Consider the following 15,613-nt stretch of genomic DNA (forward strand, 5'->3'; position numbering starts at 1 on the left):
TCAAGGACTGGCACCTTCTCTCCCCCTTCCCCAACTCCCACCCCAATTCTCACAACTCATTCTTACCCTGCAGGTTCCCTGGACTAGCAAGAACCTCTCTTTGGGTGGAAGACTCCACTTTGACAACAGCTGCCAGGGAAGTCCATTCCCTGTTTGGATCCGGTTTCCCCTGCTTAGGGAGTCTGGTCCTATAATGCCGGTAACATAGCTCAGCAATTTCATCAGCTGACCACATGGCTCCCGATGCAAGTGCAGGTTCTAAACAGAATTGGATTCCATCACAACACTGATTAACGGCCCCCACCTCTTCAAACCCTACCGCCTTGTTCTGCATGACACCTTCCTGCACCAGATTCCAATATCCAAGGCCTAATGACATCACCCCTTTCAGGATTATTTACAAGAAACATACAAAACGAAACCTTTTTTTTTCCAAACAGCTAGGAATAAAAAAAAAATGCTAGGACCCTTATAGTCCAGCAGCAGCTGAGACTGCCGGCTTCCCAAGGCTCCCGCTACGCAGCGTCCCTCACACCGCCGACTCCGTGCAGTCCCCTGCACCACCCCACTCCACCCTGCCCCCGCCACCGGGGAGCGCGGCGTTCCGCCGCCGGGGCAGCCAGCGCCCCGAGCGACCGGGTGCAGCGCTCAAGCGCGCCTCACGCCGCCCCCGGCGCGGGCCCCTACCCTGCGCGTTAACGGTGCCGCCGCTCCTGCCCGGGCCGGGCGGCGGCTGCGAAAGCCCCGCGGCCGCGCGGCGCCGGCCGGCCCAGCGACACCCACACCGCGCACGCGCAGCTGCTCTCCCCGCGCGCGAGGCCCGCCGGGAGCGGCAGCTCCTGCGCAGGCGCAGACAGAGACACAGAGACGGGCGCCAGAGCGCGCTGCCTTTATTCACGGACCGCGCAGCCGCGGGCTTCAGACAGAGGTGCCTTCGGCAGGCGGGTCGGGCTGCGCCTCCTTCTTGTTGTCTTCCGGCTTCATGGCAGGGAAAAGCAGCACCTCCTGCGAAAAGGGACACCGTCAGCGGGTGCCGGGACCGCCCCGCCGCCGCCGCCCCCCGCCCCGGCCTGGGGAGCAAGGCCCCGGGGGCAAGTCTCGCCAGAGCGGCCCTCGGCCCGGCTGCCCGCGGCAGCCTGGGTGGCGCACGGCGCTGCGCGCTCCGCAGCAACTTCTGAGCAAGTGCACCAAAGGAGAGCTTTTCTGAGGTGGAATTCTTAAAGAACCTCAGGTGGCTGCGCTGCGTGTTAGAGAGATGGCCCGCTTTGCAGCATCTCGTTCCCTATTGTCTGACAAAGCCAGCAGTAGACGCTGCCATTTCTCACGCTTACCTTGATGTTGTTGGAATCTGTAAGGAACATGGTGAAGCGATCAATCCCCATGCCCCAGCCAGCTGTAGGAGGAAGGCCATACTCCAGTGCGGTGCAGAAGTTTTCATCAATAAACATGGCTTCATCATCACCAGCAGCTTTTGCCTAAATGAGAAAATCAGTAGTAAAAGGTGGGTTGCACAGAGCTAGATAGTACCACTTCCTCTAACCCCTACCAAAAAGGAGGAACATTGCTATTTGTAACAGTCATGTAACTGATGAAACCAAAGGCCTGCACAGCTGTGTAAGCGAGTAACAGATGAAGGAATCTCAGCACCTGGAGAACTGTGGAGGTCACTTGTACAGGTGTTTCCAAAATACCTCTAGGCTCAATTCCTGTCTGATCTGCAAGTTTCTTTCTAGGCAAAGGCCCAGGCCCTTCACTTCAGTAAAAGCTATCTCCAGGGCCATATGGCAGCAGATGACAGTGGAATAAATTGCTTTCAAAGGCTTCTCAAGTTCCTTATTGCTGGCAACACCCCCCCCCCCCTTTAATGCTTGCAGAAACAACTATGAAGCACAATTGTTTGAATCATCAGTAGTTGCTCCGTGAAACGAAGTTTAAGAATTGCTTTTTTCCCCTCAAGGAGAAAGATCTGTACCAAGATGGTAACTAATGCATCTGACCCTGACAGCCTCCAAGCGCCATAAGTCATAATAATAAAAACACAGACTAACCAACCCTCTCAAATTTAGAAAATGCCAGGTGTAAGTGTTGAAACAACAACATTTTTGTTCACACAGTTTCAAGGAAGACTTTGCAAAAGACTGTTAGAGGAAACTTTTCTGCCCAAGTCCTAAATCCTGAAATGCGAACTGCCATCCTTCATCTCAGTCCCCACCTTAATATTAAATTTTCAGGCAAATTTTCATTCAACACATATAATCATGTATCTGCAAAGTCTGGCTATAATCATGAGAGACAACTAGACCAATCATATATACAACAGGTGTAAGTCAAAAGGTAATGTCAAGGTAAAAGACATCTGTAATAGTATTAATTCTGACTGAACATTTTGAAATTTACTATCAAGTAAGTTAGTTAACATAAGTCTATTTTCCTGGTTTTGACAACTGTGTAATCCTTTCAGGCACTGTGAAGCCATTAGAAAGAGTAGGAAGAACAGGAACTCTGTTTCTGCAGACCGCATCATGTGCCCTCAATCACATGTGGGCATGCATGCATTCATGGATGTGTATACCTAATTAATAACAGAATCAGCCTCAGCTACTCCCTTCTGAGGCTTATACAGAGAAAGCCAGTATTACAAATTTGCAGGCCTAATAATTTCCATTCTGCAGCTCTATTCTGTGAGCCAATTTAAAAGAGTAATAATTCAGGAAATAGTTCAGGAAATGAGCCATTCAAACTCTTACCGGACATGAAAATGTATTTAAGAACCTAGAAGTATAATGTTGTATGACTACATAGATGCTTAATTGGGGAAACATAACTTTCAACCTAGCAAGACAGAGAAAACGCTTTGCACATTTTCTTTTTTTCAGATTAGTACTTCAGGTACAGTAAAAGGGAAGATATTCCAAAACAAAGTGGCACTACTAAAAAACTAATCAACAGTAGTGTTTGCACTTGTTTACCTTAGAGAGCAAGGTTTCTTTAAAAGGAATTAAGTTTCAATTACAGGATTTCACTTGAGTGAGAAACACTTGCTCAAAGTAGTAACGACCCTTTTCAGCAGTAGGGACTAACAACAGATTTGCAATAGACATAGGAAATACTCTTCGCTTACGTGCCTATATCATTGATTCACTATCAGCAGGACGCCATACCTTGGCCTGATCCTCAAAAAGTTGCCGCTGCCGGAAAGGATCGTTAAGTTCTGTGTACGCATTGCACACTTCCTTCTTCATTACAAAGAGTTCAAAGCGTTCTGTCAGTCCCCGATGAGAGCGATGCCTATGTGAAGAAGACAAAAAACAACCATACCTTAAAATAAACATCTTTACAGAAGCAAAGAGCACATACATTACTTCAGGAGGATTGCCCATGCTTAGCCGTATCAGCTGTCAAAACTTCAAACTACTAAGCATCAGCACAAGCACATGGGTCTCACAGCTCAGGAACCAATGACTATCTTGGCTGGTGTCAGAATTCACAAACTAGTATACAACATCAAAATCTCTGTTTTCACATATGTGACTTTTTTTTTTTCTTACTTTTCTGTTTTTTCTTTTTAACAAAGAGGAGAGGGTTTAAAAGAGTTACATACTGAATGTGTCTCATACTCTTACCATTTGGCTAGAGGACTCATGATCTGTGGGTGATCACAGATGAATGTAGGGTTGATACAAGTGACTTCCAGGAATTCACCAACTAACTGGGAAAACAAAAGCAAAACAATTATGTAGAGTACAGTATCACCTTCCTAGCACTGCCTTTCCCAAACATCCTACATCCCTCTCTTCACTACTGAAGAAGGTACCATCAAAGTGAAAAGTTTCCCAGATCATGGTCATGTCTTCATTAACAGAGAGTGTATGTCCTAGCTGAATAAGAAAAATGACGTGACAAAAACTGTATAAAAAATAGTACCATAATTCAATTTGGACATTACAACAAAGGCCAATAGGAAAAGCAGCAGAAAAACAGCTGTCAGGCAATATTTTGGGTACAAAGGAAAAGACTTAATACAGTTGATAGAAGAACTATTTTGTAAGCCTACCGGTTTGGTAAGGTACGTACAGATGCACAGATCTCACAGACAAAACTGACGTAAGATAAAGCAGATCTGCTTTAAGCACGAGACCAGTTATCAAACCAAAATCCTCCAGCGCTCACATTAAGCAGGCATTGGTTAACTATGTCTTGGCATAGACAAGTAACACAAAGTAAGATTTTGACACAGCAAGTTTTCTCACTGTGATACAGAAATAGCTGAAGTGCATTTCAGAGTCTTTTCCCAGATGCAGCTAAACTTCTGCTCTGAAGAGACTTCTGTTGATACAGATAGATCCTCAAAGACATTAGGATTATAAAAACACCACCTTTACTTACTTTGTCAAGAAGCCTGGCTGTTGTCCTGGGAGGTGGACACTCAACATTCCTCTCTGCACAAAGGTCATCAAAGAACTTGCGAGTTTCTGAAATTGTTGTAGACAAAAATTAGAAAAGTCACCCAGGCAACAACATTTTCTTTCTTTCTGCATCCTTCAATGTGTCTTATAAATCACTCTAAGATCTTAATGGTATATGCCATGGAAAACATGAGCTTAAATGTCAATCTACAAAAACAGTGTTTGTTTTTACACTGCTTACACTAAAATGTAAGTTACTTTATATTTCAGAAACTTGACAACAGTTAAGCACAACCCCACATGACTGCTGGACATTTGGGGGGCGGAGAAAAAAAAAAAAAAAATCACCAAAAAGTGTATGAACTTTTTTCCTTATAGCTCTGGATTCCAGGAATAAAATAGCACCTATACACATTTTGAAGAAAGCCCAAAATAATCGTACTCCTAACCTATGATCATGGAGGCATGGAGACTTAACTGCACAAAAGACAGAAGAAATAAAAAGCTGGGTCTCTTCAAGAGATGAAGAACTCCCCAGATCATGCCTCTTGAGTATACAGCATCACATATACTCAACAAAAGAAGAGGCAAAAGAGTCAGATCCTGCCAAAGACTGCAAGGACATGAAGGCTTCTTTCTGGACTCTTACTTAGCAGACAAAACCAGAGAAAAGCAATCCCATGTGTTAGCACCACCTCAGAAAAGCAGCTGACAGACTGCAGGTTGAGAACTTGAGACCTTCTGACCTCTTTCTGTTAAGGACTAATTATAGGACATTCACACTCAGCATCTCACCTTCAGTTTCGAAACGCTCAGCTGATGGAAATTTCACTCCTAGGACCTTCTCCAGATCATACACCATGCTAATTCGCTGGAAGGGAGGGGTAAAATCTATCTCATAGGCCTGTCCGTCTTGACCATCTGGATGGTAAGTGATCTTGTAACTTCCAGTAATATGCTTCACCATCCCTACAAAAGGAACCCAACATTTAGAAGAAGAGTATGCCACATAATACACAATTCTTCCAGAGATTCTTAGTCTTTTTTAATTAATATTGCATACGTCACCTGAAAGCAACTTCTCTGTAATTTCCATCAAGTCATGGTAGTCTGCATAAGCCATATAGAATTCACAAGTTGTGAATTCAGGGTTGTGAGTCAAATCAATTCCTTCATTCCGGAACTGACGCCCAATTTCATATACTCTGTCCATGCCCCCAACCACCAACATCTAAACAAAAGGAAATTCAAGTAAACACACCAACTTTTTCAAAAGAACTAAAGAGAGTTCAAACACACACAACTGCAGTGCGACCGTACAAATCTCATTCAAGGTACATTTTGTTTCCTCCAATCCAATGACTCCACCTTTCTTCAAGAATAATCCTCGGTTTAGCTACATTTACCTTCTTAGAATAAAATCACAACAGTCTGGACAATATACGCTTAGCCATGAAGGGCTTGTATTTTACCTTATGGTAAAGCTCTGGAGCAATTCTCATATATAAATTCATATCCAGTTCATTGTGGTATGTGATAAAAGGTTTTGCCACAGCTCCACCTGGAATTATATTCATCATAGGAGTTTCAATCTGTAAAATAATAATAACAACAACAACAAAAATAATTTAACAATGGCATAAATGGCATAAATATTTCCAGGCTCCTACGTCAATGCCCTGCTTTTGTCTAATCTGTCTCCACAGCTAGCTTTGATGAAAGAGCTCTGTATTTCGTTTATTGTCTGACATACCAGTATATGAAAACAATCCTGAACTAAAGAGCACTACTCCCACGTGGTCAGTAAAGACAAATTACTTAAAACTATTTGTTGCTATCAAGAATCATTCATATTTACTATAAATGTGAACCTGCTGGGAACCGGGCTGTGGCATTATCACAAAATCATCTCTCTACATTGCAGAAAATGAAGTTCAACAAGACCAAGTGCAAGCTCCTGCACATGGGTCAGAGCAATTCCCAGCATCAGTACAGCCTGGAGGATGAATGGGTTGAGAGCAGTCCTGCAGAGAAGGACTTGGGGATACTGGTGCGTGAAAAAATGGACACGAGGTGGCGACGTGCACTTGCAGCCCAGAAAGCCAGCCGTATCGTGGCCAGCGGGTGGAAGGAGGGGATTCTCCCCCTCTACTCCACTCTTGTGAGGCCCCACCTGGAGCACTGCATCTAGATCTGGGGTCCCCAGTACAAGAAAGAGGTGGACCTGTGTCCTGGTTTTGGCTGGGATAGTTAATTGTCTTCCTAGTAGCTGCTATAGTGTTATGTTTTAGATTTAGTACGAGAATAATGTTGACAACACACTGATGTTTTCAGTTGTTGCTAAGTAGTGTTAGTATACTAAATCACAGATTTTTCAGCTTCTCATTCCCAGACAGCAAGAAGGCTGGAGGGGCACAAGAAGTTGGGAGGGGACACAGCCAGGACAGCTGACCCAAAGTGGCCAACAGGGTATTCTGTACCATGTGACGTCACGTCCAGTATATAAAATGGGGGGAGCTGGTCGGGGGGGCAGATCGCTGCTCAGGAACTAACTGGGCATCAGTCAGTAAGCGGTGAGCAATTGCATTATGCATCACTTGTTTTGTATATTCCAATTCTTTTATTAATATTATTATTATTATTGTCATTTTATTACTGTTGTTATTTTCTTCCTTTCTGTCCTATTAAACTGTTCTTATCTCAACCCACAAGTTTTACTTTTTTTCCCCCCTAAAGTGAGTGCACGGCTACGTGGTGCTTAGTTGCTGGCTGGAGTTAAAACATGACAACCTGTTAGAGCAGGTCCAGAGGAAGGCCACACAAATGGTCAGGTGGCTGGAACAACTCTCCTGTGAAGAAAGGCTGAGAGAGTTCAGTCTGGAGAAGGCTCTGGGAACAACTTCTTGAAGTCTTTCAACATATAAAGGGGGATTATAAGAAAGGCACAGAGAGACTTTTTACCAAGGCCTATAGTGACAGGACAAGGGGCAACGGTGTTAAACTGAAAGAGGACAGATTTAGATTGGACCTAAGGAAGAAATGTTTTACAATGAGGGTGGTGAGACACTGGAACAGGTTGCCCGGGGAAGCTGTGGATGCCCCGTCCCTGGAAGTGTTCAAGGTCAGGTTGGATGGGGCTTTGAGCAACCTGATCTAACAAAAGATAGCCCCGCCCATGGCAGGGGAGTTAGACTACATGATCTTTAAAGGTCCTTTCCAACCCAAACCATTCTGTGATTCTACAATACAATCCACTTGGGTAAGAGAGCAAGCTGCTTCATAAAACTTATGAGAGGCAGCAGCCTTCCTCAGTATCTTCTCCATATCATTGCTTATGCTGTAAATTCTTTAGGATAGTCTCTGTAGCAAAGCTGTAAAGCAGTAATCCTGAAAGAAATTAAATGCCATTGATACTGCAAATTTTGAAAAAAACTAAACAATTTTAATATTGCTTTGCGGGGGGGGGGGGGGGAATTACATTTGGAGCATTGAAAAATATTTGGTGGTGAGAATGGCTGGGAACATCTGGATACGTAGAAACATTCACTTCAGATAAAAAGCTGTTACTGGTCTTCTGTATGTATGGGGAATCCTAGAGTCCAATTGAATTAACTTCTGAAGAGATATACCATTTCAAGGAGAAAAAAAAGAATTAAATCAATCTACTGCAGGCTTCAGTGAACTAATTTAGTTAAAATCATTACAAATTTTCTTTCGCAGAAGCTGCATTTTCTTAGATGTTTAGAAGGTGACCACTTATGCTTCAAGCTATATACACTATCAACTACGTGAGAAACAGACTTCAGCTCAATGTCTCTTGACATTGGAAAGAGAAAGTAGCTGCAAATGATGGAAAAACAGAGTAGCAGAACAATTTACAACTCAAAACTTGGCCCCCTACACAGACAGCTGGTGAAAGTGGCCAAACAACTTTCTAATTGATTCTGTGGCATATGCCACATTTAAACTACTGTGCTTAGAAATCAGCTTGGCTTTCATGTTAACACAAAGGATTTCAGTATGCCTGTTCATATGCTTACATCTTAGCATCAAGAATTAATACCCTGTTACTGACCCAGAAGCATGAAAACAGGTATTTTCACAACAGAATTTCACAATTCACAACAGAACTACTTATAGCTACACAGAAGGGGAACGCTTCTACAAAATAGAATGAGACTCAGGGTTCCTGTGAAAGAACAAAGCTCAGGGCAAAAATAGGTAAGTCAATGTGTGATAAAAAGAGAACAAGGATGCAGCTAGAACTTAAAGAAGGGGAGAAATTGTGTAGGCTATGAATTAGTATAGCTCCCTAAACAAGTATTTAATGGCATTCTGCAAACAGATCTACACTATAAAACAAGCTGAGCTGCAGAAAACAGAAAGCAGCCAGCATCCCAGACAGTACTCAATTGGAAATAAAGTTTAATTAATGACAAGTGAACTAACAAGCCCTGACAATCAGCTGAAGAGCACGCTACAATACCCAAGACATTTTGACTAATTTTTCTCAAAATTAACCAGTATCTGTCCATGGCATGACACTACACTGTGCCACATGGAGTACCGGTATGATCAAGCGCTGCCCGATTCATGTACCCCCAGACTACACTATTGGATAGCAGGCCATTCCCTGACTTCTCTGCCTTTTATTCCCAACATTCTCACCAAGCCTAAGTAACTTACTCCATTATTCCAACAAGTCGAAACTTCATATAAATGGAGGACTCTTAGGGTCCTTTTCGATTAAGTTATCAGAACAGTAAAATCTGTAAGTACTAGACTAAGAATTATTTGGAGAAAAAAAACAAATCAAAGAAAGACATTAAAGCCATTACACATATGACAGAGATGACACTGCACAGGTTCGGATTCCAACTGCTCTCAAAAAACTCCCACTGGCAGCTTTTGCAGATTCAGTTGATAAACACTTGTAAATAAACTACACAAAGTTCTAATCTTTTTGCTAACTGTAAAGTACAACCAAGAATCCGGACGCAACAGAGAGCAGAGCTAGCATTTTCTCATATGCTACTCCACAACAGACCTTAAGACAAAACCAATTTTACTTACAGGAAGCAAAACACCATTTCGGAGATGTTATTTCTACCTTAACTTACTGAAATAAGGAAAGAACAGCAGTAGTTTGAAGTACTACGTTGATAAAAGATTCCCAAGTCATAACCTCACCAACTGAGGAACAGTCTTAACTTTAAAAAGAAAGGAAAGAAATGGCTCCCATTATATTAAACTGATGAAACACATTGTGCTGAGGTAATTATTCTCACTTCTGTAAATACTTTGCATATGAGCCTGAACATATATACATCCTTGAAGCTGAGAAGGTCTAAATACATTCAGCATGCAGAGGCAAATAAACACTGAAGCCTTACCTCAAGGAAGCCCAACTCATCCAGAAAGCTCCGAATATATGTAATGATCTTTGCACGGGTTATAAATTTCTGCCTCACATAATCATTAAGAATTAAATCCAAGTATCTTTGACGATACCTAGTTTCCTGTAAAGAACAAATATCTTTAGAACAAGCTAGACAAAATGTGCTGCCACAGGAAAAAATACCAGAACAAAACTAATGTTCCTTTGTTGACTGATACCATCAGCAGATATAAAAGGTCATCCATTCAGACCTATCTGGAAAATTACCTCCAAGAGTGACAGGTATGACAAGTACCTTATCCTTGAGGCCAAAGTGAAGATGAGGCAGCATGTGCAGGCACGGAGACAACAGAGTTATTTCATAAGGAATAATACTCAGTTCCCCTTTCTTTGTTTTCCCAGGATTCCCCTCTACACCAATGATGTCCCCACGACGTAGCTTGCTGTTAACACGGAAATACTCTTCCTCGGATTTGTAGAGCCTGTAATTACAAAGCCAGTGTAAGCAGGTTTGTTTAAAATTCAACGTTCCAAACTGTCCTGCAATTATCTCCCCAGACCAAATCCTTTAAAAAAAGGATTCTTCTAGCAGGGAAGCCAACCACAACATGCTAAGTAAAACATTACCTGGCTGCCTAAGCCAACCCATAGACGAATAGCCTAAGGAGATAAAGCAATAGAATGCCCAGATACCAATCTCTAGGCCCCAGAATGCAGTTCAGTTTAAAATGCTATTGGGAATACCTCCATTTACCTGGAATTTGCCATGACCTGCAACTTGACTCCTTCACCACGAAGATCATAGAAAATCAGCTTCCCTCCAGAAGCACGCTTTGCATGGATTCGACCTAAATATCAAAGTATGCAGGACATCAGAGTCCCTAGCAGAAAGGATACAGGGGCAAAAGCCACAGTATTATCACTTGGACAGAAGACCGTCAACTCTGAACTGATCACTAACTGTGAAAGAGAAGCACTTAAGTCTCAAAATAAATACCAGTGCACAAAAGAACATATGAACTTTGGGTCCTGGAGCCCATATTGCAACCAGATCTCGTAGCTGTAAGGGATGTTGCATGGATCCACTCAGTCTGAAAGGACATGTCCTGAATAGTCTAACACTGCTACAGACTTCAAGACCGAGTAACAGGGCATCAGCAAAATCTGAAGAGAGACCACCCCATCACTCAAAGCAGCTAAGACTTGGCTTAACAAAGCAACAGACCATCTTCCCGTATCCCAGAGAAGCCTTTACCTGCCACTCTCACTGTAATGTCTGTCAGGTGATCTCCTGGCTGCAGGTGATTGTACTTCTCTATAAAGTCTGAGAGAGATAGGTCTACATGGAACTTGTGGGGATAGGGATCTTCATTTGTGCCCTTCAGCTGCTGGACTGCATGGCTACGGATCTTGTAGTATTGCTGTCACCAGAAACAAACAAAACCAAATGATTTTGTTAGAAACTGGAAATGTTTTACAGGTCGTAAATTAAAATACAGCTGCCCTTATGTAGGAATATGCAGGTCTCTCCCCTTTTAACCATTTAGTTCCCCTTGAATTAAAAAAAAAAAAAAAATCAAATGTAAATCAGTAACATTTATTCTCAGAACAGTAATAAGCATGAGGCCAGATGCTCACATTTGGATCCAAGCTTTCCTCATCAGCACCAACGTTATTCTCAGAGTCAGAAGCCAAGGAAGGCTTATTTGAATGCTTTTCACTTTGATCTTTCTGCTTTGCCTCTTTTTCAGCTATTTTTCTCTCAGCCTTTAAACGTCGCTTCAGCTCACTGCGAAAGAGAAGGAAATCAGAAACAGCAACTACTCTGATACTCCTACGGAGAAACACTTGGCAGGACTCTGCCGAAAGCTTACTGTACAAATAACCCTGTCATTTCTTTTACTCTGCTCAAAAGTCAAAAGAATCCTTAAGCATGTTTAAGCGTTTTCTTTGAGCTCTTTTTAGTTCACCTCCCATGAGATACAAAAACTCAGAGAAAGTTAAAACTTGATTAAACGGTCCGTAAACAGACCTTGAAGATGCCTGCCCACGTGCCCAAGGACCCTCCGCAGGCCATTTAATGCAGAAAAGCCTAGCAACCTCACGTAGCATATAAGCGAAATAAGGCGAACTCTCCACTGAAAAAAGTCAGGCGCTACTTCAGATTCCCGAAGCCGCTTTCGCGGCCCGGGCCCCCGCGGCCCGGCCCGGGCCCCCGCGGCCCACGGGCGCCGCGCCTCCTCCCGCGGCTCCCGACCCCGCCGGCCGGGACTTCATGAGGAAAGAGGCGGGCCCAGCCAGGCCGCATAGCACCGACCTGCTTCGGTCATGAAGTGCCCGGCGCCATCGGAGCGCGGGCGTGGCCCTCCAGGCCCAGCCGCGGAGCCGCGCAGCGGCGGGGCCCAACATGGCGCGCTCCGACGGATCGCCTGGCGGAGACACGCACCGGGTCAGCCGGACGCTCGCCTCGCCTCGCCTCGCCTCGCCTCCCCGGCTCGGCTCGGCCCGGCTCCGCCTGCCCGCCCGCCCGCCCTCCCTCACTTTTTGCTGAGGCGCGACTCGGTCTCCGCCGCCTCGCACGCGCGCTCCGCCGCCGCCGCCATCTTCCCGGCTCCGGCCGGCCCTTCCGGCGCCCCCGCGCCTGCGCGGCCGGCGCGGCGATGGCGGAACGGGGGGGCGCGGCGGCGGCGCGCTCGCGGTCCCTGTTCTTGTGGGACGACGGGAGCCCGATGCGGTTCTACGTGCGGCCCGGGCTGGCCAAGCTGCGCTTGGCGCCCCTGGTGCTGGCGGGCGGCGGCCGGCTGTGCCGCGTGCAGGAGCCGGGAGCCGTGCTGCTGGCGCAGCCCGGCGAGGCGGCGCCCGGCGGGGCCGTCTCCACCGAGTACGTGACGGAGTGCGTGGAGCGCAACCAGCGCCTGCCGCTGGAGCCCTTCCGGCTGCCCGCCGCGCCGCCCGCCGCGCCGCCCGCCGCCTCGCCGCGCGGCCGCCTCGCCTTCACGGAAGCGGAGGACGCGGCGCTGCTGCGGGCGGTGCGCGGGCGGGGCGAGGCGCGGGTGAGAGGCCGGGCGGTCTGGAAGGAGCTGGAGCGGGCCGGCCTGACGCGGCACAGCTGGCAGGCCATGCGCGACCGCTACCTGCGGCGCCTGCGGCCGCTGCTCGGGGGTGAGCCGGGGGCGGCTTGGCGGCGGGGGGGGGGCGGCCGGGGCGAGGGGAGGCTGACGGGCGCGGGGGCGACGGCGGCCGGGGCCCTGGGCCGCGCCGCAGCCCAGCAGCCGATGTCCGCGTGTTCCCGCAGAGCCGCAGCGGACGGAGGAGCCCGCGCAGAGCACGGGTCTTTTCGAGGCAGCTAATCGGGAGTTCGAAAGCACGGAGGTAAGCGTCCAGGACCGGCACCGGGAGCAGCGCTGTCGCCGCAGCTGCTTCTGCACGCCGCAGTGCCGCTGAGAGCCAGCTGCTCGGAGCGGCCCTTCCTGGTTGTCACGAAATGGCACAAGAGTAACTTATAATTAACTTCTCAACGGGCTTTGCACCGTGACATCCCTTCTGGTAGGGCTAAGCGGGAGCTTCGCGGGAGCCGTGAAACACGTGGCTCGAGATGAACGGTGCCTCGCTGCGGCATGTCTTCTTGGTTTGATTCCCTGCCCGAGTTCACTTGAGGAAGGTGATGTGACAGTGTTGTCGTGTTAAAAGCTGTATTGGCAGATGGAACTCATCCTTTCACCTGAGGCATAAAATGTTCCTGCAGTTGCATTAACGCTTACTTTTGCCTTTTAGGCCTAGTTTTTTCAAATTCTCCCTTATATTTCATGCTTTTCTGTGATCTTGTATATCCTCGTTAACACAGACGGCTTCACTTCAGTCACTGAATTTTACTATGCGTAGTAATTTCTCAGTTTTTTGTATACCGTAGAGTCACAGTGGAAGGTGTTTGGGTAGCAGTGATAAAAGAAGCTTGCCAAAAAATACCATGTCTAATCATTGACTCCTCTTCCTTTTAGTCAGGAAGTGACACTTCGGACATTTCAGAAGAACTTTCTACACAAGATGGAGAGGGAAGGTCGCCAGGAGAAACAGCATCTGGTTTGAAAACTGGACCGGAGGACTCTGCTCTCCCTGACACTCAATTACAAAGGGAAGAACGACCAACAAGCACTTGCTCTTCTTCCAGCGTGGTGGGAGAGGTAGTAAAAACTATGCAACACTTCATGGAGAAGTTCGGCATGGACCTGTTCACTGTTACACAGGCCTTTCTGAAAAACACTGGGGAAGTAGATGCTACTTTATACTTTCTGCAGACAGGGCAGCGCTTGGATGGGTATCCTGTATGGAGCAGAGAGGATGATTTGGAATTGCAAAAAGATGATGAACGTGTCAGAAATAAATTGATAGCAAAATTTGGAGCTGAAAATGTAGCAAAGCGTGTAGCATTTAGGAAAAGTTAGACAGCCAGGCAGAGGGGAATGGCTAATCTAGGACTGTGGCAGGAACTTAAAAAACCAAAGTCATTTCAGAAATGCAAATGTGATGGAAAATTTGATGCAACATTCCGAAGTTTCAGAAATGCTTTAAAATAACTTTTTTATAAAAGGCCTATTTTGTATTTGATTTTTATTTGCAATACTGAGCACATTAAACATTTAAAAGTAGAAAATGGTGAAGATAAAGGTTGTATATAGTATCAAGTTTTCACTGAAAATTTCCTTTGAAGTATGTATCTATTATATAAACCAGCTGACAGTCCTACCTGTACATTGCTGCATGCAAAGGATTTTGAATAGGGTTGGAACCAAAATCTGACAGAATCACATTAAGTGCTCTAACCTGTAATGAATGCATTATTAATGCACAATAGCAGCCTATTCTCTGTTATCTGTCTTACTTCACGCTGTTTGAATGATTATTTAATAACCTGCTTTGCCAGTTGTTACTACCTTTTTGTTGTTGTTGTTAGTGAACCTTGATTAGCAGGAGACATTTGGAGATGATAACAATGAAAATATAACAGTTCAAGAAGAGAGATCAAGAACATTCATGCCAGAAGGTGAGGCACTTGGTCTCACACATGAATGCTGAGGTGTCTCAGAGTGGCCATGTGTACTGGGAAAGGCCAAAACAGGTCACTGTGACACTATAATATTCAATTTCATGTTGGAGAGATCTGTCAGTTAAAACCTCAGGCTGGTAGACAGTGATCTCAGTTTTTATTACCACTTCCAGTACATGTTCTCCAGTGCTAATATTGCAGGGTTTGTTTAATAACATTAACTTTACCATCTTGCTTCATGATTTCAAAAACAATGAATCGCTCTGCCCCAGCTTGCATCTTTACAGATTGAAGAGTCACAGCCTCTTTAATCCTGGCAAAGTAACACTTGTACCAGACCATATAGTCTAGGTGGAAAAAGTAGACCAGCTTTCAGGGCCACGTGCAATAGTTGACATAGGAGATATGAGTTAAGAAAGAGTTCCCAGAGTTTATTTAGGTATCTATTGCCTAAGTCATGTTTGAGAGAGAGAGAACACCATTGCTAGTATACAGTCACAATCTGAAAAACTCAGTACTTTCAGCCTGAAATTGTGCTCTGGTCACTCCTTTAATATTATTTTACATCAGTCCTGTAAATCTGGAATTCATTCATTTGGTGAAATAAAATGGGCTAGTAAAAGCAAAGACTGATTTTTTTAAATTCTATTTTGGGGCTTTTGGTTATTGCACTGTGGCACTTAGAAAAATTAAGGTGAATTAGGAAATTGCCGATTTTAAGCCAAATTCAAGTTATATTGAAAGTCGGTGATAACTTCATATAAT

General features: G+C 45.3%; 3 protein-coding genes across 8 annotated transcripts in view; 1 reads left to right on the forward strand and 2 right to left on the reverse strand.

Annotated features, from left to right (window-relative positions):
* The window catches only part of ADAT1 (adenosine deaminase tRNA specific 1), a 28,979-nt gene extending 28,142 nt beyond the window's left edge, over positions 1 to 837 (reverse strand). For 4 of the 5 annotated variants that reach the window (XM_075039693.1, XM_075039689.1, XM_075039688.1 and 1 more), the window contains exon 1: positions 67 to 837. In XM_075039693.1, coding sequence (XP_074895794.1) covers positions 67 to 379 — 313 coding nt within the window. In that variant the 5' untranslated portion in view covers positions 380 to 837. The remainder of the gene's footprint in view (positions 1 to 66) is intronic. The other variant, XM_075039687.1, reaches the window with a different exon arrangement.
* Positions 838 to 873: 36 nt separating this feature from the next.
* KARS1 (lysyl-tRNA synthetase 1) lies at positions 874 to 12,462 on the reverse strand. 2 transcript variants are annotated; one of them, XM_075039685.1, is made up of 14 exons: positions 12,346 to 12,462; positions 11,443 to 11,593; positions 11,060 to 11,225; positions 10,559 to 10,652; positions 10,100 to 10,286; positions 9,800 to 9,925; positions 5,879 to 5,998; positions 5,475 to 5,637; positions 5,202 to 5,375; positions 4,387 to 4,472; positions 3,624 to 3,709; positions 3,162 to 3,288; positions 1,332 to 1,475; positions 874 to 1,005 (listed from the first exon to the last, which is right to left on the reverse strand). In XM_075039685.1, exons 1-14 carry the CDS (start codon positions 12,405 to 12,407, stop codon positions 919 to 921), a joined length of 1,773 nt encoding a protein of 590 aa, XP_074895786.1. In that variant the 5' UTR covers positions 12,408 to 12,462; the 3' UTR covers positions 874 to 918. The 2 variants fall into 2 exon arrangements, with proteins under 2 accessions (XP_074895786.1, XP_074895785.1); XM_075039684.1 differs by lacking the exon at positions 12,346 to 12,462 and adding an exon at positions 12,122 to 12,276.
* A 2-nt stretch (positions 12,463 to 12,464) lies between these two features.
* Positions 12,465 to 15,613, forward strand: TERF2IP (TERF2 interacting protein). Its single transcript, XM_075039695.1, has 3 exons — positions 12,465 to 12,966; positions 13,100 to 13,176; positions 13,803 to 15,613. Exons 1-3 carry the CDS (start codon positions 12,465 to 12,467, stop codon positions 14,244 to 14,246), a joined length of 1,023 nt encoding a protein of 340 aa, XP_074895796.1. The 3' UTR covers positions 14,247 to 15,613.

This window comes from Buteo buteo, chromosome 11, assembly GCF_964188355.1.
Source record: "Buteo buteo chromosome 11, bButBut1.hap1.1, whole genome shotgun sequence".
NCBI lineage: Eukaryota > Metazoa > Chordata > Aves > Accipitriformes > Accipitridae > Buteo > Buteo buteo.